Below are 17,500 nucleotides of genomic sequence, written 5' to 3'. Positions count from 1 at the left end.
CTACTACTGTTAATACTACTATCACTAGTACTATTACGAACATTAGAGCATAAAATCTAGATAATGAAGAGCACTTACAACTTACCATCCGCTAATATCATCGATAAATCTATTCCACCACCGCTTGAATCCATCTAACGGCTGAGTACCTACCACGCTCCTGCTAAGCTTGTTCCATTCATTTACAACTCTCTTCGTGCACCATTTTTTTACTATCCTCTACGTAAATCTGATTTTGTTTAGGTTACAACCATCCCTACACGTTGTAACTTGTTCTTCGACTAAAAGAACCTGATATACTCGAATATTTCTTTCCTTGAATCCTTTAACTCATTTAAATGCCTGTCATATCACCTCTCACTCTACGCCTTTCAGCAAATACTAAGATGTTTAAAGCTATCCCGTTACGTCAAATTTTCAGTCTCTATGTCATCCAAGTCTTTTTATTTATTTACTTATCTACTTATTTAATTTTTATTTCTATTTTATTTTTTTATTTTATTTTTTTTAGCGCAGATATCATCACTACGCTTATATCACTGTACAACATAATATAAGTAGCTAAGCAGAGCCTTACAGTTACATCCTCTATCCTATTTCTTACGCTCCTATCTACTACTCGGTTTCCTCTACCATGAACACTAATATGCTGATTTCTTGGCTAAAGATCAGTGGGATATTCTCACTCATAAACCTCTTTCTGGAGTTCATCTACTTATGCTCGTGCTCAATAATATAGTTATAGTTATCTATGGTCTTTTCTACTTACGTGAAGGAGAGAGAGAGAGAGAGAGAGAGAGAGAGAGAGAGAGAGAGAGAGAGAGAGAGAGAGAGAGAGAGAGAGAGAGAGAGAGAGAGAGAGAAACTACACTCAATGATACTGAAGTTCATCTGCCATTTTTTGACCTGTATCTCCTGTTTAGGGGCCTTTGTAATACATTCGCGCCTTGCTCTGACAGGATTTGTTGTCCTGCTTGGGTATCGTCTGCAAATTTATTTGTGTCGCTACTTGTCCCAGAATCTAAATCGTTAATGTAGATTATGAAAAGAAAACGGCCTAAAAGAGATTCTTGAGGAGACCCATTGGTAACTTTATACCTTTCTGAATGATTTATGTTTATTTGCATTCGTTGCTTCACACAACTAAGCCACACTTTAATTTAGTAATACACATTACCGTTTATTCCCTGAATTATGATATTGCTTCATCGTCTGAGACGGGGAACTCTATCAAAAGCCTTGCTGAAGTCAAGATACATTGCATCACAATTATCATCGTCATCCGCCGCCTCAAATACCTCCTTATAGACAGACAAATGATTTTTCAGACACGGTTTACCTTTCGTAAAGTCATGCCGGAGTCAGTTATTGATTCGTGCCTCCCTAAACGTTCACGTGTTACACCTATCAATTTAGAATTCTGTATATAACTCATAACAGATCAGTAGGACAGTGAAGTCACATTTCACTTATATTATACAGTATATTTATTTTCTCAGTATCATATTTATATTGACCTATCTCTCTATCTATCTATCTATCTATCTATCTATCTATTTATTTATATATATATATATATATATATATATATATATATATATATATATATATATATATATATATATATATATATATATATATATATTCTGACTGTGCAAATAATTTTGTCAAAGGGACGCTAACCGCCTCTCCATACTCTTCAAGACGAGAGGGAAAGTGTCATGTGTCCGCGGCGATTCAGTCTTCTCGATGTTATCTCCTTCGAAAATACTACTACTACTACTACTACTACTACTTTTACTACTACAACTAAAGTTAGTATTAAATGGTGTAAATAGAAGCAACGTAGAGAGAAATCAAACAGCTGTGAGAAATTTATTGCCGGCACAGGGCTTGATGGAGGCAGCACCCACCAGTCTCTCCTCTAAATCACCACCACCACCAATGGCGGCGGCAGCTAATGTGGGTCAGCGGGGCAACCTGCACCCAGAGCCACGGCACCGCAGCACTGAGAACACGGCCACCATCTCATCACCGTCACCATCCTCCTCCTCTTCCACGCTCTTTTCTTCTCTTTCTACTTTTCCACTTTTTTTCCTCTTTCTAACTCCCTCTCCTTTCTATCTTCTTTCTCATCCTCCTTGAGCATGGAGTGATTTTTTTTTGCTCTTATCCCTTAAAGTTCTGAAACGATCAGGAATCTGCCGCTGGAGTTCTTTGAGGCGCCGTTCTTCTCTTGAGCCTCGTGTATTGTTCGAAAAGAATGACTCCCCTCAGATACTATTCTTCACATTATTCTTGTAGATCAAGAAAGATGAAACAAAGTCGGTATAATTTAGAAGAAAAAAGAACCACAAACAGTAAACTCTTTCATAGCACAGAGTTAATGGAGTCATGAATAATGGCAACAGCCTAAAAGGCACTACACAAGCCTCCTCAACAATCTAACACAAGAACATACCAATGCAGTAAGGAACAGGAAAAAAGGAACGAGAAAATTGACACAGCTGATCGTCTCTGGGGTAAGCTGAAAAAAGAACCCTTTCTGGCTTGCCATCGTAACAGCAGCATAAACAACGGGAGCTCACGATGGCCCTGTCGTTGGGCCCTCCCCGCCGCACCGCCTCGTCCCTTGCAACAATGGGTGGTGGTGGCGGTCCGTCACGTACATTCCCACCGCGGCGCTGAGCCCACACCACCACTTCGCCAGATGGACAACTACGGCCTCAGCAAACACCCGCCGCTCATTCCTTCCTCACAAAATCCCGTGGGTTATTGTCTTTTTTTCTTCAACATTCCTGCATTACTGCGGTGTTCTACGCGTGGGAAAAATAAAATTATGGTTAAAACAGGAACCGCGCCTCAGTCTCTCTGACAGCTAACGAGTTCGATGACAGATAATGATAAAAAATGAACGAAGACTGGTGAGTAATGGGTTGTCAGATTGCCAAGGGGAGACAGTCATTCCAAAAAATAGACATTAATCCTCCCCGCTAATTTCCAGGTGATTTGGGAGACACGATCAAAGGCTATCTTGATATCACAACTTGGTAGGAATGCAAAAAAAAAAAAGGCTGAAGTGGGGAAGAGGAAAGGGCGCATTGTGTTTGATCGTTTGTCTGTCTATTTGTATGTCTTTTTTTTTTTGTGTATACGAGTATGTGTGTGGCTGGGACAGAGGCTGGTCCCTCCACAGGACACATTTCACGGCGGCTCTCCCTCTCACTCGTCTCTTTGTCCCCAACGTGTCAGCTTCCTGCCCTGAAGGCTCGTAAAGAAAATTCTTAAGAGCTAGTGGCTTAGTGTCCAAAAATCAACCACAGATTAAGTAGAATTTTCTTTTCGTCTTATCAGAAATCGATGTTTTAACGGTGTTGAACGACACGTTCAAACTGATGGAAAATCAGTGGATGAGGTATACATGAGATGATGTCTGCTTGGCATGATATACATTCACAAAACTTGCATTTCTTTACCAGCAAGAAAAATGAAATCACTAAGCTGACAGTAATAATAATGTGGACAAGCGATAAGCCCTGACGAGGAGATACCGCAAGGCGAGGGCACCAACACCCAACATGTGTGTGGGGAGTTCTTACTTTACTTTTTACTCGCAAATATGATATCCATGTGTAGTGAAGAAGTACGGAGTGCTTTTGAAACCAATGAAAATTAACGGACCCGTATATCACGCAACAAGCCTGAGTAACCGTTCTGACACTGACATTATGAAATGACAGTTTTGTTCAACTTTCATGTAGGAAATACATAAATGTACGACAAATGTGATGGAATTTTTATAGCCGGGAGAAGAGTGATGGAATATAATGGGGATCCTAAACGATGATCGGCGAGAGAATCCAGGATTGGGCGAGGCGCCCTCAAACATAACCCACCTGCTGTACTAATGAAATACGCCAGGTCGTGTTCTTATAACCAAAGGACTTCATAAAACTCAAACAACCCAACACCGTAAGGAGCTGGCGGCTTCCCACCACTCAGTACCGAAGAAAAACAAACCCGATTCTAAATTTCGAGATCTCAAGGGCATCTAGTGAGGACAGGTCAGTATCAGGTTTGCGAGACACTGACTATTTTGATCCCCACGACTTCCCGCCGCACGGCCCAGGATGCCGTGGCGCTGGCGTGGGAGTTTAAGTAACTTATTCTCCCAGCTTTGTGGCCCTGAGCCTTCAACGTATTTGACAAACACTATAGTTAATACTTGAGTCTACGAATCAACTTCATGCATAAATCGTGCCCGAACGTGATATGGGGCGGGCTGCCATTACTCAAACCCTGATGCGTCGGTTCGCCTTCTTAGTAGCACAACCCTCTTCAAGACAATACTACCACTGAACATCACAGACCACAGAAAAAAAAAAAAACTGTATTCATTCTTACATCTACGCCACTAGTCAGGAGACACACGTGGGAGTGGGAATGACACACTAACTCAGGCACGACATGAAACAATACCAACAGCTGCCACAACACCAACTACCAGGGAAGTTTCAACCTTTCGCATTATATTTACCATCGGGTCAGTGTTTCAGTGCCCACCAAGGAGGTATTGGCAAGCCAGGTGAAGTGCATCTTCAACTTGACGCTGGCTTTTATCTTTGGTTTATCAATTTATATTTTAGTGTTTTTAAAATCATTCGCATGATACCAAGTTGACAGATAAATAGTTTATGGTTGAAGCATTCACAAAGGCCATATCTCATCTATGTAAAAAAATTCTTTAAAAAAAAAAAAAAAGATAAAATAATCAATGTGTACGCTATGACAATACAGAGATGCTAGAGCACTTGACAGCCTCGACACCTTAGATAAACAAAAAAACGTAGCTTAGAGGAAAATATGAAAAAAAAGCTGCACTAAAAAGATGAATGCTATTGTTTTTACTACATGAAGCCGCCAATTAAACTAACTTATCACCCAAAGTTTCCTTGGGTGACTTGGGAGAAGGCCGCGGTGACGGTCTGAACGGCTTTGAACGACTGGACTAGAGAGGAAGAGAACTTGGTGACATGCACGTAGAACAATCAAGCTCCCAACAAGCTATAAGCGACACACGAACACACAGGCACTCTGGCACTCTGGAAAGCAATAAGGTTATTTTGTAAAGGGTGAAGACATTCAAAACTGAGCCTAGCAAGAGATTCCCGAGGACGGAGGACTGACGTTATATTGGGTCTCCCTCCGTCACTCACTCGGAGTCTGACTTCAAGGGTGAAATGCGCAAAACCCTTCCAGTCACATTAATCTCAATTGTTTTTCTCATTATTTCTAAAGTAGTAAAAAGTACATGCCTGCAACAATGACTTTTATATAATGCTATACAAGAAAATTTAATCTAATAAAAACTAATGCAGTGAATGTATAGTACAAAATCCATCAGCTTTAAAATTCATGTTTAGTTAAGAGAGACTGCTGAGAGAAGCTCCAGCGAGACAAGAGCTTAAGCTGCTTTGCCTGATGGAGCCTGACTAAGAAAAAAACTACAGCTTTTGCCGTAACACCTGAGCCTCAACAGATGTGCAAAACAGTGAGCTGATCTACCAGTCCTCTCACTCCACTGATGAAAGGCCGAAAAGTGCCAGTACTAATAATCCTCCTGACAACTTCTGGTCAAATCGGACAAACAAAAACTGGAAACTGATAAACTTACCGATGAAGAGGAAGAATATTAGGAGACCGAGTTCCCTCATGGAGGCCTTGAGCGTTCTTCCGAGAATCTGGAGACCCTTGGAGTGTCGAGACAATTTGAATATTCTGAATACTCGGACCAGTCGAATAACTCGTAGAATGGCTAGGGACATGGCCTGGTTTGACCCCTTTTCGTGCGGGGAAAGTGTCTCTGCAGGGATGACCATCACCTCGCCCTCCTCCTCGGCTACCACAGTCGCCAACGTAATAAAGTAAGGAATGATAGCTACTATATCGATAATGTTCATGACGTCTTTCAAAAACGCTCCCTTGAGTGGCGATGCGAAAAATCTCACTAATAGTTCAGTGGAGAACCAAATGATACAAATGGTCTCTATGAGGAAGAATGGATCCGTGACTTCGGGCACCTCGTCCTCTTCCACCACAGTGCCGTTGGTCGTGGTATTGAACACCTTGTAGTGCTTGAATTCCGGTAGTGTCTCAAGGCAAAAGATCACAATGGAAAGGAGGATAACGAAGACGGAGATGATGGCAACCACTCTAGCGTTCTGCGAGCTCTCCGGGTACTCAAACAGCAGCCACACTTTCCTTTGGAATTCGTTCTCCGGCAGCGGCCGCTCCTCCTCCTTGATGAAGCCCTCATCCTCCCTGTGGGGAAGAAACAAGAAACGTTAGGCTTCTCAGCAGCGAACACGTGAAGGAAAGAGGGATGAGTCTTGCACTTATGAGAAGAGCTATTGAAAAGTGGTAGTTGATGCATCAAGAGTAACGGGAAGCGATTTGAGCCCTGTGTGGGGTCAGAGAGAGAGAGAGAGAGAGAGAGAGAGAGAGAGAGAGAGAGAGAGAGAGAGAGAGAGAGAGAGAGAGAGAGAATTTTTGTTCAACACTGAAGAAGATAATTTTGGGAGCATTTTTCGAAGTAATAAACTGAAAAATGTTATCAACATGTTTGTTTCACCATTTCAGGGGTTTGGCCCATTAAAAAAAAAAAAAAAAAAAGCTGAGAAAAAATAATACAAATTCACCAAGTCACACTAATCTTTTGACGTGTCTCTCTTTCCTTCACTGCATTTCTCTGTCCTGAGACTGGGGAGAGTCTGGAGGAGAGGAGGACTGCGGTCTGTCTGTCCATCTTTTGTAAAGACTCCTCAGGTTATTTCCTTCTTCGTCAAGACCATCCCTTCCCCTCCCATAAGGAAATACTGCCCCCTGCCCTGACCCTCCTACAGGCCTCGTCGTCCTCCTCTCCCTGCACTGGCTTGGCGGTGTTCCTCATAACTATTCCATTATCCACCTTGTTTCCCACGTGACTATTCTAAAAGTTTAAGATTTTTTTGTGAGTAATTTCTAATCTGGAAAGGATTTTTTTGTTTGTTTCATAAGATGACATTTCTCTCGCTCCTCGTGTTGTTCTCCTGCAGTTTACTTCATTCCAAGGCTCTTTCTTGTACTTGTAAGGAATCACGAGGCACACACACACACACACAAAAAAAAAAAAAAAAAAAAAAAAAAAAAAAACTCTTTAGCAATTATTCCTTTTGTATCGTATTTATATAGAATTTGACAAGCTCAGATATATAATGGTCTTGACGCCCAATTCACAGATACTGGTCGTTGTAGGCAGTTTTCCACCGATGCATTTTTTCCCCTAAGGTCGATATCGGACATTAACCCTAAACGTCCAAGGTCATCGGTAAGGATGAAAAACAAGTGCGAGTCGTAACTGCCACATTTATTATTTCCCGTCATGTTCGAGGATCGCATCGTGATGACTGAAGACTCTTGTTAGGATTCTGAGTCCGGATTAAGACACCACTATTCTTAGTTCATTAAGGGCAATTATTACCTTCTGGGGTCTTTTCTATGAGAATCAAGAGTGCATCATCACATATCTCGATGCCTTGTCACTACTACTTTTAAAACCTTTTGTGTGAGAGACAAAAAAAAGTGATAAGGGTTTTCAATAACATTTTCATGGTCTCGGTAATTACTTAGTATGGAAATCTATATTAATGATAAGCAAACACTAATTACAACGCTGCAGATAAGAGGTGCGGCCTTTCAAAACAGTCCTCAGGAGAACCAAAATTACAAGCTGCACAGGGGGTGACTGACACACACACACACACACACACACACACACACACACACACACACACACACACACACACACACACACATCGTAGAGTCATGTTGTCCTACATCTGCGTTCCCAACTTCCGAAGTGTCAAAGTGAAGGACGCAATGAAGTTATCTGTACCTGAGGGAGGGGCGTAGGAGGAGGAGGAGGAGGAGGAGAGGGAGGGAAGGAGGAGGGGCATCAACTTGGGCAGAAAGGTCAGAGGGGTGCTTGAAGAATTCTGAGAGAGAGAGAGAGAGAGAGAGAGAGAGAGAGAGAGAGAGAGAGAGAGAGAGAGAGAGAGAGAGAGAGAGAGAGAGAGAGAGAGAGAGAGAGAGAGAGAGAGAGAGAGAGAGAGAGAGAGAGAGAGAGAGAGAGAGACTGTGTTGCTATTTGTCTGTTCTAAGTGTGTGTGTGTGTGTGTGTGTGTGTGTGTGTGTGTGTGTGTGTGTGTGTGTGTGTGTGTGTGTGTGTGTGTGTGTGTGTGTGTGTGTGTGTGTGTGTGTGTGTGTGTGTGAGAGAGAGAGAGAGAGAGAGAGAGAGAGAGAGAGAGAGAGAGAGAGAGAGAGAGAGAGAGAGAGAGAGAGAGAGAGAGAGAGAGAGAGAGAGAGAGAGACTGTCTGCCTGCTTCCGTCTTTGTTTGTCTCTGTCTGCCTGTCCGGCCTGTCTGTTTTTCTCTGCCTCTCTCTCTCTCTCTCTCTCTCTCTCTCTCTCTCTCTCTAGTGTGGCATCGTTCTCCTTAGGCTTGGCGGGGAGTGAGGATCCCCGGTGGGGCGACGAGGGGGAGGAAGGAGGGTTGGGGGAGGCGTCCTGGAGTCCTGTATTGATTCCCAGAAGGATCTCGTGTTACAAAGATTGGTCATGGCCGCTCCTCCACATCCATGGCTCCACGTGGAGACACCGGCAGGGAGGAAGTGGAGTGAGGGAGAGGAGTGAAGGTATACGAATAAATTAGTAAATAAGAGAGTAACTGCGTAAATAAGGAAGGTAGGAAGGGAAAATAGAAGGTAGTAAGGAAGAAATGACGAGAGAGACAGAGGGAAGGAAGGAATGAAGTACAGGGATGGAGTGTAGGAGCGGACTAATGAACGAATGACAGAAAGGAAGGAAGGAAGTAAGGAACGAAGCAAGGTTACTTCCCCGTCACCAAGGGCGTGGAGGCAGCAGCAGCAGCAGCAGGGAGGGAAGACGTGAAGCAGGGAGGAATGAAGGCGGAAGGACGGGTGAACAGACAAATGAATGAGAAAAAGGAAGGAAGGAAGAAAAAAGAAAGAAAGAAAGAAAGAAAGAAAGAAAGAAGGGAAGGAACACACACACACACTGAAAACCAAAGAAAGATATATAGATCCTCCCTTCACTGGCCAGTAATAAGTACAGAGATATTGTGGCGAAAGATTTACGCCAAACTGACCCGTACATCATCCTGGACTGAACCTAAGAATTACACTGAGCTTCCGATGTTGCGAAACGTTTTCATGCCTCACATTTCATATTGGAGTCCTCAATTTCCAAACCCTCATTTCAGTTTCCTTTTCTCCTCAATTTTGTGCTGTGCTTTTGCGTGTGTCTCTTACATGAATGATAAGCGCTATAAATGTCCCTTTTTTGAGTATGTGCAACCTTCCATCTATCTAACATTCTCGTCTCGTATGTTAACCTTGTTTCTCCTCCAGCAGCGCCTTCCCCCACGCCTCCCGCAGGATACTGGCACACAGCCTCACAGGAGGAGAGGAAGGAATCAGGGTTACGTCACTGGTAACGGCAGGAAGCGAAAAGGGATTATCCTGTCTCTGGAGGGGAGGCGTTCACTCCCTCCCCCGTCTCACCCAGACCCAGTAAGGTGTCCATATGCCGCTGTTCTAGCTAGGAATCTGCTCCACACATTGTCAGCTGAGACTAAGTGATTGATTTCCCTCGTTGGAAGTGTTGCATCCACACTTACTCCATGGGAGACGTAACTTGCATTCAGTGCTACATTCTACATGTGATGGAATCGTCGCTTTCACAATGGAATTTCGTGTTTCTCTTGTTCCTTTTCCCTCATTTGTCATTTTCAGTTCGCTTCTTGCTGCACCGATACCGGTGAGCGAGTGATTCGATAGTTGAATAACTCAAGAGAAGCTTCTTCCCCTCACATGACGATCATACATAAATGAGTTGATTAATTTTTCCCTTATAAGAAAGATGACAGTGCAGGTTCACTACATTTAGAGCTAATTAATTTTCTAAACATATGTGCTAACAAGTTATTCGATTTAATTTTTGTTTTATTTCATCTAATTATCTTAGTCACACAACAACTTTTAGATTTATCGTTGTGCAGCACAGACCCAGCAAAACGAAACATTCAGAGTCCAAGGCGGCATCCAATCCTTATCATGTGATGACTCCGATTCTATTAGTTTTGTGTTGATAGAGGGAATCTGGAAAGTTTTAGGAGTCATCTCTTTCCCACGTGACCTTACAACACGGGGACTTTGCGCACATTCTCTTACTTTTCCGCTCTAATCCCTATAGCAGGAGCAAACTAGTATCTTCATTCTTTCATTTACTTTACTACAAAACTCCGGAATAAACTTTCTCTACTTTTCCTTCGTTTAATGGCTTCGTCCTTTCCAAAACAAAGCTTCGGGACACCTCCACATCCTCCACCGCCGCCCACATGCGACCAAAGATCAGCCAAATATTTTCTCCAACTTTCCCAAATCTTTTCCTATCTCACTGTGGTGCGGCTTGAATGCAAAGTATATTTTGTATTCATAGAAAGGATTAGATGTTCTGTATTCGAGTCGAAGGCCGTCCTGGTGTTTATTTTGATGAACACCTAGCAAGTGATAGAATCTTCTGCACCTTAGGGATTTCTTGAAACACACACACACACACACACACACACACACACACACACACACACACACACAAGAAGAAGAAGGGATGGTGCTGTGACCTTATACAGCCCCCAACCTCACGGAGTTCAGCCTAGGCCCGTGAGAGGTCGTTACCAGTTATTTTACGGTCACTTGGCGAACGATACAATGTGGGATTCGACGGTTGCTCCAGCACTCGGCGGGAACCCAGTTGCCTCCCCCTCCCCCTCCACCCGCCTACAGCACACAGCCCACGCCCTTCCCCTCCCCGTGCCCGCACCAGCTCCCCCTTGAGGGACTTACTGGAGCAGGGGAGAAAGGAAGGCACCAGATAGGAGGCGATAAGGATTTGGAGGAGATGGACGGAAACAAAAATTCTCGGAGTTGATTGTGAAGTTGAGAGAGAGAGAGAGAGAGAGAGAGAGAGAGAGAGAGAGAGAGAGAGAGAGAGAGAGAGAGAGAGAGAGAGAGAGAGAGAGAGAGAGAGAGAGAGAGTTTCCAAATCCTGTAGTGCCCCATTTTTCACTGCTATGACCCTAGAACCCCACCTTTAAATGCCATCCTCAACACACACACACACACACACACACACACACACACACACACACACACACACACACACACACACACACACACACACACACACACACACACACACACACACACACACACACACACACACACACCAACTAATCTAAGCACAGGTCAAGCAAACAAGCACAAAGACAGACTGAAATGCACACACACACACACACACACACACACACACACACACACACACACACACACACACACACACACACACAAAGCGAACTCAGCCCTGTAAGGCTGGCTGGTTGGCCGGCTGGCTGGCTGGTTCTTTCACCCACCAACGCCGTCCGGAAACATTATTCCGAACAGTCACGGTAAATTGAATAAAAAATCGCACCGGATCTTCTAGGATATGTAGTTGGAAAGTTTCTCCTTGTATGGGTTATACTTTCACTCTCCCTCAATCCTTTAAGTTCCGTTCTTTCCCATTCCTCTTCCCCTTGCCTTGTCTTCCCGCCCGTCTATCTCTCTCACCGGGACACGCTCGGGAACCAGGTACGGAGTGTTTGCCTCCTAACAATGATCTACGGGACTGTTCCTTGCCTGCCCTTGCTATCCTTGGTACTTCAGGTGCACAGGAAGGAAGGAAAGAAGGAAGCAAGGGTCTGGTGGGAGAATATGAAAGATGGATGGAAAAAAGCGGAGAGGAAGAAGAGGAAGAGGGGAGCAGGAGATGATGATGATGAATTATGGGCAGGAGGAGGAGGAGGAGGAGGAGGAGGAGGAGGAGGAGGAGGAGGAGGAGGAGGAGGAGGAGGAGGAGGAGGAAGAAGAAGAAGAAGAAGAAGAAGAAGAAGAAGAAGAGGAGGAAGAAGAGGAAGAAGAAGAAGAAGAAGAAGAACAATGGACAATAGGAATAAGAAATAAATCAATAAAATAAATAAGGAAGCAAATAAAGAAAATAAGTAAACAAAGCAGAAAGAGAAGGAAAGAACAAAAAAAAAACCTCAAACATAAAACACGAGAGAGAGAGAGAGAGAGAGAGAGAGAGAGAGAGAGAGAGAGAGAGAGAGAGAGAGAGAGAGAGAGAGAGAGAGAGAGAGAGAGAGAGAGAGAGAGAGAGAGAGAGAGAGAGAGAGAGAGAGAGAGAGAGAGAGAGAGAGAGAGAGAGTTTCAACCTTAGGACAATGTATGTTGGTAAGTAAATACAACTAACCCATCTTTCATGCCATCTCCCTTATAACTTACACTAGAGACTAACTTTTCCCTGCCTTCGTAAAATTATTCATAGTCCTCTAAATTATTAACCCTTTTACAGCTCTCTGATATATTTTTACTTAATTACTAATAACCCTGAGACATCTTTACTTGCTCTACACCCACCTCAAATTTTTACTGGGTGGAAATTTCAACTGGGTAACTTCAAATTTTAACTGGGGAGAAATTGCAATATCTTTTCTTATCCTCCCCTACTTTCTTTTAGATGCTTATAGAAATTTCATGCATTACTTCTGGTGCTGTTATTGGTTTTGTATCGCAGTGAAAGGGGTTAAATGTTGTGCGTGTTAACTATAGATGCTGGCTTTGGGAGATGAACTGCTGCAAAGGCCAGGCAGGAAAGAAATTGTACCCTGAAACTTTGGTGTGGCGTTCTGAAGGTGTTACGTATATTTGAGGTGTGATTAAGGGATAAGATGCATTGCGTTTTTCTTACGTTAATAAAAATGGTAGGTTTGGGGTGATATGTGTTTGTTTAGTTGTATCTTCTTCTCTCTCTCTCTCTCTCTCTCTCTCTCTCTCTCTCTCTCTCTCTCTCTCTCTCTCTCTCTCTCCTCTCGATTGGTATAATTGTAAATGTACACTAATACTATCTATGTTGTTTGCTTCCTCGAGTTTTTTTTTTTTGTCAAAGTGCTTTCCCATCATCCAGTTACTTCTGTATTTCCTGTATATCTCTCCTTCTTCCACTTTCTCTCTCTCCAGACCCTTGCCTACATCAATATTTTCCTCCCTCTCGAAGCCCCTTGTCTTTCTTCCCACATCCCCTGGAAATTTTCCTTCCTCCACTTCCCTGACCTTCCATTTTTCACGTTCCCTCATGGGCTCTCTTTCCTCCTATCATCCTTAAAATTTTCCTCCTCTTTTCTTTTTCCTGGAGTCCCACGTCTCACTCTCGTTTTTTTACCCCATCACCCCCTCACTCTTCCCTTCCCTTCCCTTCCCTCCCTTCGCCCCGTGGATGCCCAGGAGCGAGCAGCGTCGCCCTTCACTCACCTGAATTTATTGGTGGCGATCTCACCGAGCTCGTAAAACTTAATCTCCTCCGCGAAGACATCGAGTGGCACGTTGACTGGTCTTCTGAGCCTCCCTCCGCTCTGATAGTAGTATAGGATGGCGTCGAAACTGGGCCGGTTGCGATCGAAGAAGTACTCATTTCGTAGAGGATCAAAGTAGCGAATCCGACGCGCCGGGTCCCCCAGTAGGGTCTCCGGAAACTGGTTCAACGTCCGGAGTTGCGTCTCGAACCGAAGACCGCTTATCTGAAGGTGGGGAGAAAGGGAAAGAGCTTAAGGCGAGGGAGAGAAGGGCTCGTGTGTGTGTGTGTGTGTGTGTGTGTGTGTGTGTGTGTGTGTGTGTGTGTGTGTGTGTGTGTGTGTGTGTGTGAATAATAGGATATATTATACTATAAATTACTGATCATTTCATTTCAAGTAGTATATAAAACAAAGGTAATATATCTATCCATACTTTATGATAATGGGTCAGCTTTCATAACAACAGCGATGATGACCGATGATGTATTACTGTAATCGGAATAAAATACACTAGTCACGCGTGCATCAACACACACACACACACACACACACACACACACACACACACACACATGAAAATAAGGAAAAACAAAACAAAACAAGAAAAAGCCACCGCCCTCCTAAACAATAAACGAGTTCCGAAACACGTATGATGAATACATTTTCCGAGGTAACGTGATATTCCTGTCTTGTGGAACGTCAGCCTGATGCGAAAGATTTTATTGAACTTAAGTGGTCATCAAATGGACGGAATGAGGATGAAAAATGATGAGCTTTGTACAGCAGGGCACGGGCCAGTAGTGGTATAAACTTAGCACGTTCAAAGAAGAGTTCCCATTAAGGCACCAGTAGAAGACAGACAATAAATAGTTGCACTGCGAGGGACAAGTACTGAAGACAAGTATTGTACATATCGGAATTAAATGAAACAAACAGCCTTTGACTCCACCCTGTACAGAGGCGCTGTGTAGTGAAGTGCGCGGTGAGAGAGAATAAAGATCATACCCCTCAGTCCAGTCAAGCTCAGGCAGGAGGTCCCCGGCGTACTGGTCTCTAGGCGGCGGGACACAGGCCTCACCACCCCAACACTCACCACACGCCCCACGCACCGCCCTGAATAACTTGGGAAACGCTTCATAAAACATCAAACCAACACACACCGACGCGCCTTCAGGGGAGAGCATGGTAGTAAACTGAGCTTCCTATTTTTGCTCAGGAGTCGCACTTGAGTTTTACGTTAACGGAAAAAAAAAAAAACCTATATCTTTTAACAGCCTCACTATTTTAATGGAGCAGCAGCTGGTCGTTCTGCAGCACAGGCACAGCGGCAGGCGAGGGTCATGGCGGCGCGCTCGGGTGTTTGCAAGAGTCGTACGCAGCTCACGCCGCGAAACGATATTCTAACGCACAACGGAAATTAACCAGTCCCTTTCACAGTAAAAGTTACTGCACTCGTGTTGTTCTAGAAAGTTTGATTCTAAGTTACCCGCGAAAAGCTGGTTTAGTCTGAGGCTGAGTGGGACTGCGGGCTGTCTGGGCGAAGGGCGGAGGGAGGCATGAGAGGGAAAGCTGAAAGAGTTGAAAGAGAAAAAACGAAGGAAATATATGGGAGGGGAGTGGAGGGTTGGAGATGGGGTTGATAAACGAGAAAGATGAGGGAGGACCCATAAAAAAATGAAGGAAGGGTGAGGGAATAATGCTGGGAAGGGGAGTGCGAGTAGAGACTGGAGGCACGAAGAGGGTGAAGATCGTACACACTCTCTCTCTCTCTCTCTCTCTCTCTCTCTCTCTCTCTCTCTCTCTCTCTCTCTCCACATTCCTCATTCTTTCCGTTGTTCATTCTGAACCTTATTTGCTTTTGGGGAGTCACTACACACGCATCACAGGAAGGGGAGGCCAGGAAGGACAGATAGACAAAATGATAAGCATTTAAACACTCTTCCCATGTGTGTGTGTGTGTGTGTGTGTGTGTGTGTGTGTGTGTGTGTGTGTGTGTGTGTGTGTGTGTGTGTGTGTGTGAAAATAATGTTGAAAAAATAAAACAATCTACATCACTGGTTCCCTAACTGGGGGACAGGCCCCCTGGGGAACCATGTAGCAGAATGTAGGGGGCCATAATCTGAGGATATGTATATATAAAAAAAGCAAAAGAGTTTAGTGGGTAGGCAGCCAGTGGAGGGAACTTACAGGTTCAGTATAAATAGCTAGACTACGTAGACAAATGGCTCTTCGACACTTCCTCCCATTCTTCATTAACTTATTCCTGTGAGGCTGCATTCTATCAACTACTCCACATTAAAACGAAATATCGCAACAGATTTCAAGTGAAGCATGACCTACGGTGTGCTTTAAGTGAAACAAAACCATAAATCAAGAAACTTGCTGATAATCTGCAATATCACCCATCACACTGAGTAGAATGGGGATTCAAATGAAGGAAACATGAACCTGTAATTAACGCTGAGAGGCAAACTGTCTGGGAGGAGGTGGGTGTGTGGCCACTGAAGGCCATGGTTGTGGCACTTAATAATGACTCCCTATGATCGCATTTCACTTCAGAATTATAAAGTCATCAGATTTGTCAGATTCAAAGACCAGATCATATGGTGTGGAATTAATGCACATTTAAACCAGTGGAATTTGTTTTATTTTGTTTCTTGTTTGTTTATTGTTGAAACTGCTTTTCGCAAAAATGCCATTTTTTTTAATTACTCTAAGTATGGACATTTTTTTTATGTGTAATATGTTGCTTCTTTAGTAGCATTTCAATAATTATATGAGATTCAGCAAAGGCAAGTTGCAGAATTCTTTATTAATACTTAACAAAAGAAAAAGAAGAAATGGAATCAATAAAGTTACAGGATTTGCTAGAGTGGTTTTTATACGGACCTAATGCGTGTAGGACTGTAGACAGTCACTGTAGTCATGGGCTATGCTTGGCGGTGGGCCATGGACAAGGATCATGTATGAAAAGTGGATAACGACCAGAAAAAAGTTTGGGAACCACTGATCTACATGATGTAACACACACACACACACACACACACACGTCTACAACAAGAAATAAGAAACGATTATGGCAACCATCTCAAGGAGAGAGAGAGAGAGAGAGAGAGAGAGAGAGAGAGAGAGAGAGAGAGAGAGAGAGAGAGAGAGAGAGAGAGAGAGAGAGAGAGAGAGAGAGAGAGAGAGAGAGAGAGAGAGAGAGAGAGAGAGGTTATTATAATCATCAACCTCCATATAAATTTTTCTTTTTAGTCAATACGTTTTTCACTTTTATCTGTCCCTTAATCGCCACGTTCTTTTTTAATTCTCTTTGGGGGAGGTGAGCTGCAACAATCCAGATGGCGCTGCATTCTCGGGATCGGTTCACAGACTTGCACCAAAACAGCACGTGCGACTAAACAACACCACAAACGAAACATGAAAAATATTAACGTCATATATTCCATCTCTATCCACCTACTCATTCTGCTGCGCTGTTTTTGCCTCGTGGCAGCCACCCAGATTCTCATCAGGTGTTACTGTCACATTATATTATCTACATAAAGAAGAAGCGAGAGTGAAAAAGACAAAGAAAAAAATGAAAACTTCTTGGACACACTACTAACTCAACGTATTCTTAGTAATATGAAGACAATCAAATACAAACACCATTCTAACAAAAACACACACACACACACACACACACACACACACACACACACACACACACACACACACACACACACACACACACACACACACACACACACACACACACAGTTAACCGTCATGTGATGCCAAAGATCCACCAAGAATGAATGAAAACACCTGACCTGTAATCATTTTGAGGATAAGGAAGTAAAATGCAATTGTGTGCAGGTCTGTGCGTGACGGAGATTGAAGGAGCAAAAAGGTTAAGTCGAGTGAGAAGGAAAGGTCATGTCGTGCGGCGGTGGCGTGACCAGGAAGGCTCCAGCTACAGGTGTCACCGTGTGTGTGTGTGTGTGTGTGTG

At 43.6% G+C, this 17,500-nt stretch overlaps 1 protein-coding gene across 4 annotated transcripts in view; it reads right to left on the bottom strand.

Annotated features, from left to right (window-relative positions):
* Positions 1–17,500, bottom strand: part of LOC135101885 (potassium voltage-gated channel protein Shaker-like) — a 121,918-nt gene that overhangs the window by 21,093 nt on the left and 83,325 nt on the right. For all 4 annotated transcript variants that reach the window (XR_010269426.1, XM_064006196.1, XM_064006195.1 and 1 more), the window contains exons 3-4: positions 13,462–13,727; positions 5,675–6,321 (exon numbers count right to left, since the gene is read on the bottom strand). Coding sequence is in view for 3 of the 4 variants with exons in the window: in XM_064006196.1 (XP_063862266.1) it covers positions 5,675–6,321; positions 13,462–13,727 (913 nt within the window). In the remaining variant the exon portion in view is untranslated. The remainder of the gene's footprint in view (positions 1–5,674; positions 6,322–13,461; positions 13,728–17,500) is intronic.

This window comes from Scylla paramamosain, chromosome 7 (genome assembly GCF_035594125.1).
Source record: "Scylla paramamosain isolate STU-SP2022 chromosome 7, ASM3559412v1, whole genome shotgun sequence".
In the NCBI taxonomy this organism is placed as follows: domain Eukaryota; kingdom Metazoa; phylum Arthropoda; class Malacostraca; order Decapoda; family Portunidae; genus Scylla; species Scylla paramamosain.
Note: the sequence above shows the minus strand (reverse complement) of the source record. Positions and strands in the feature narration are given on the sequence as shown.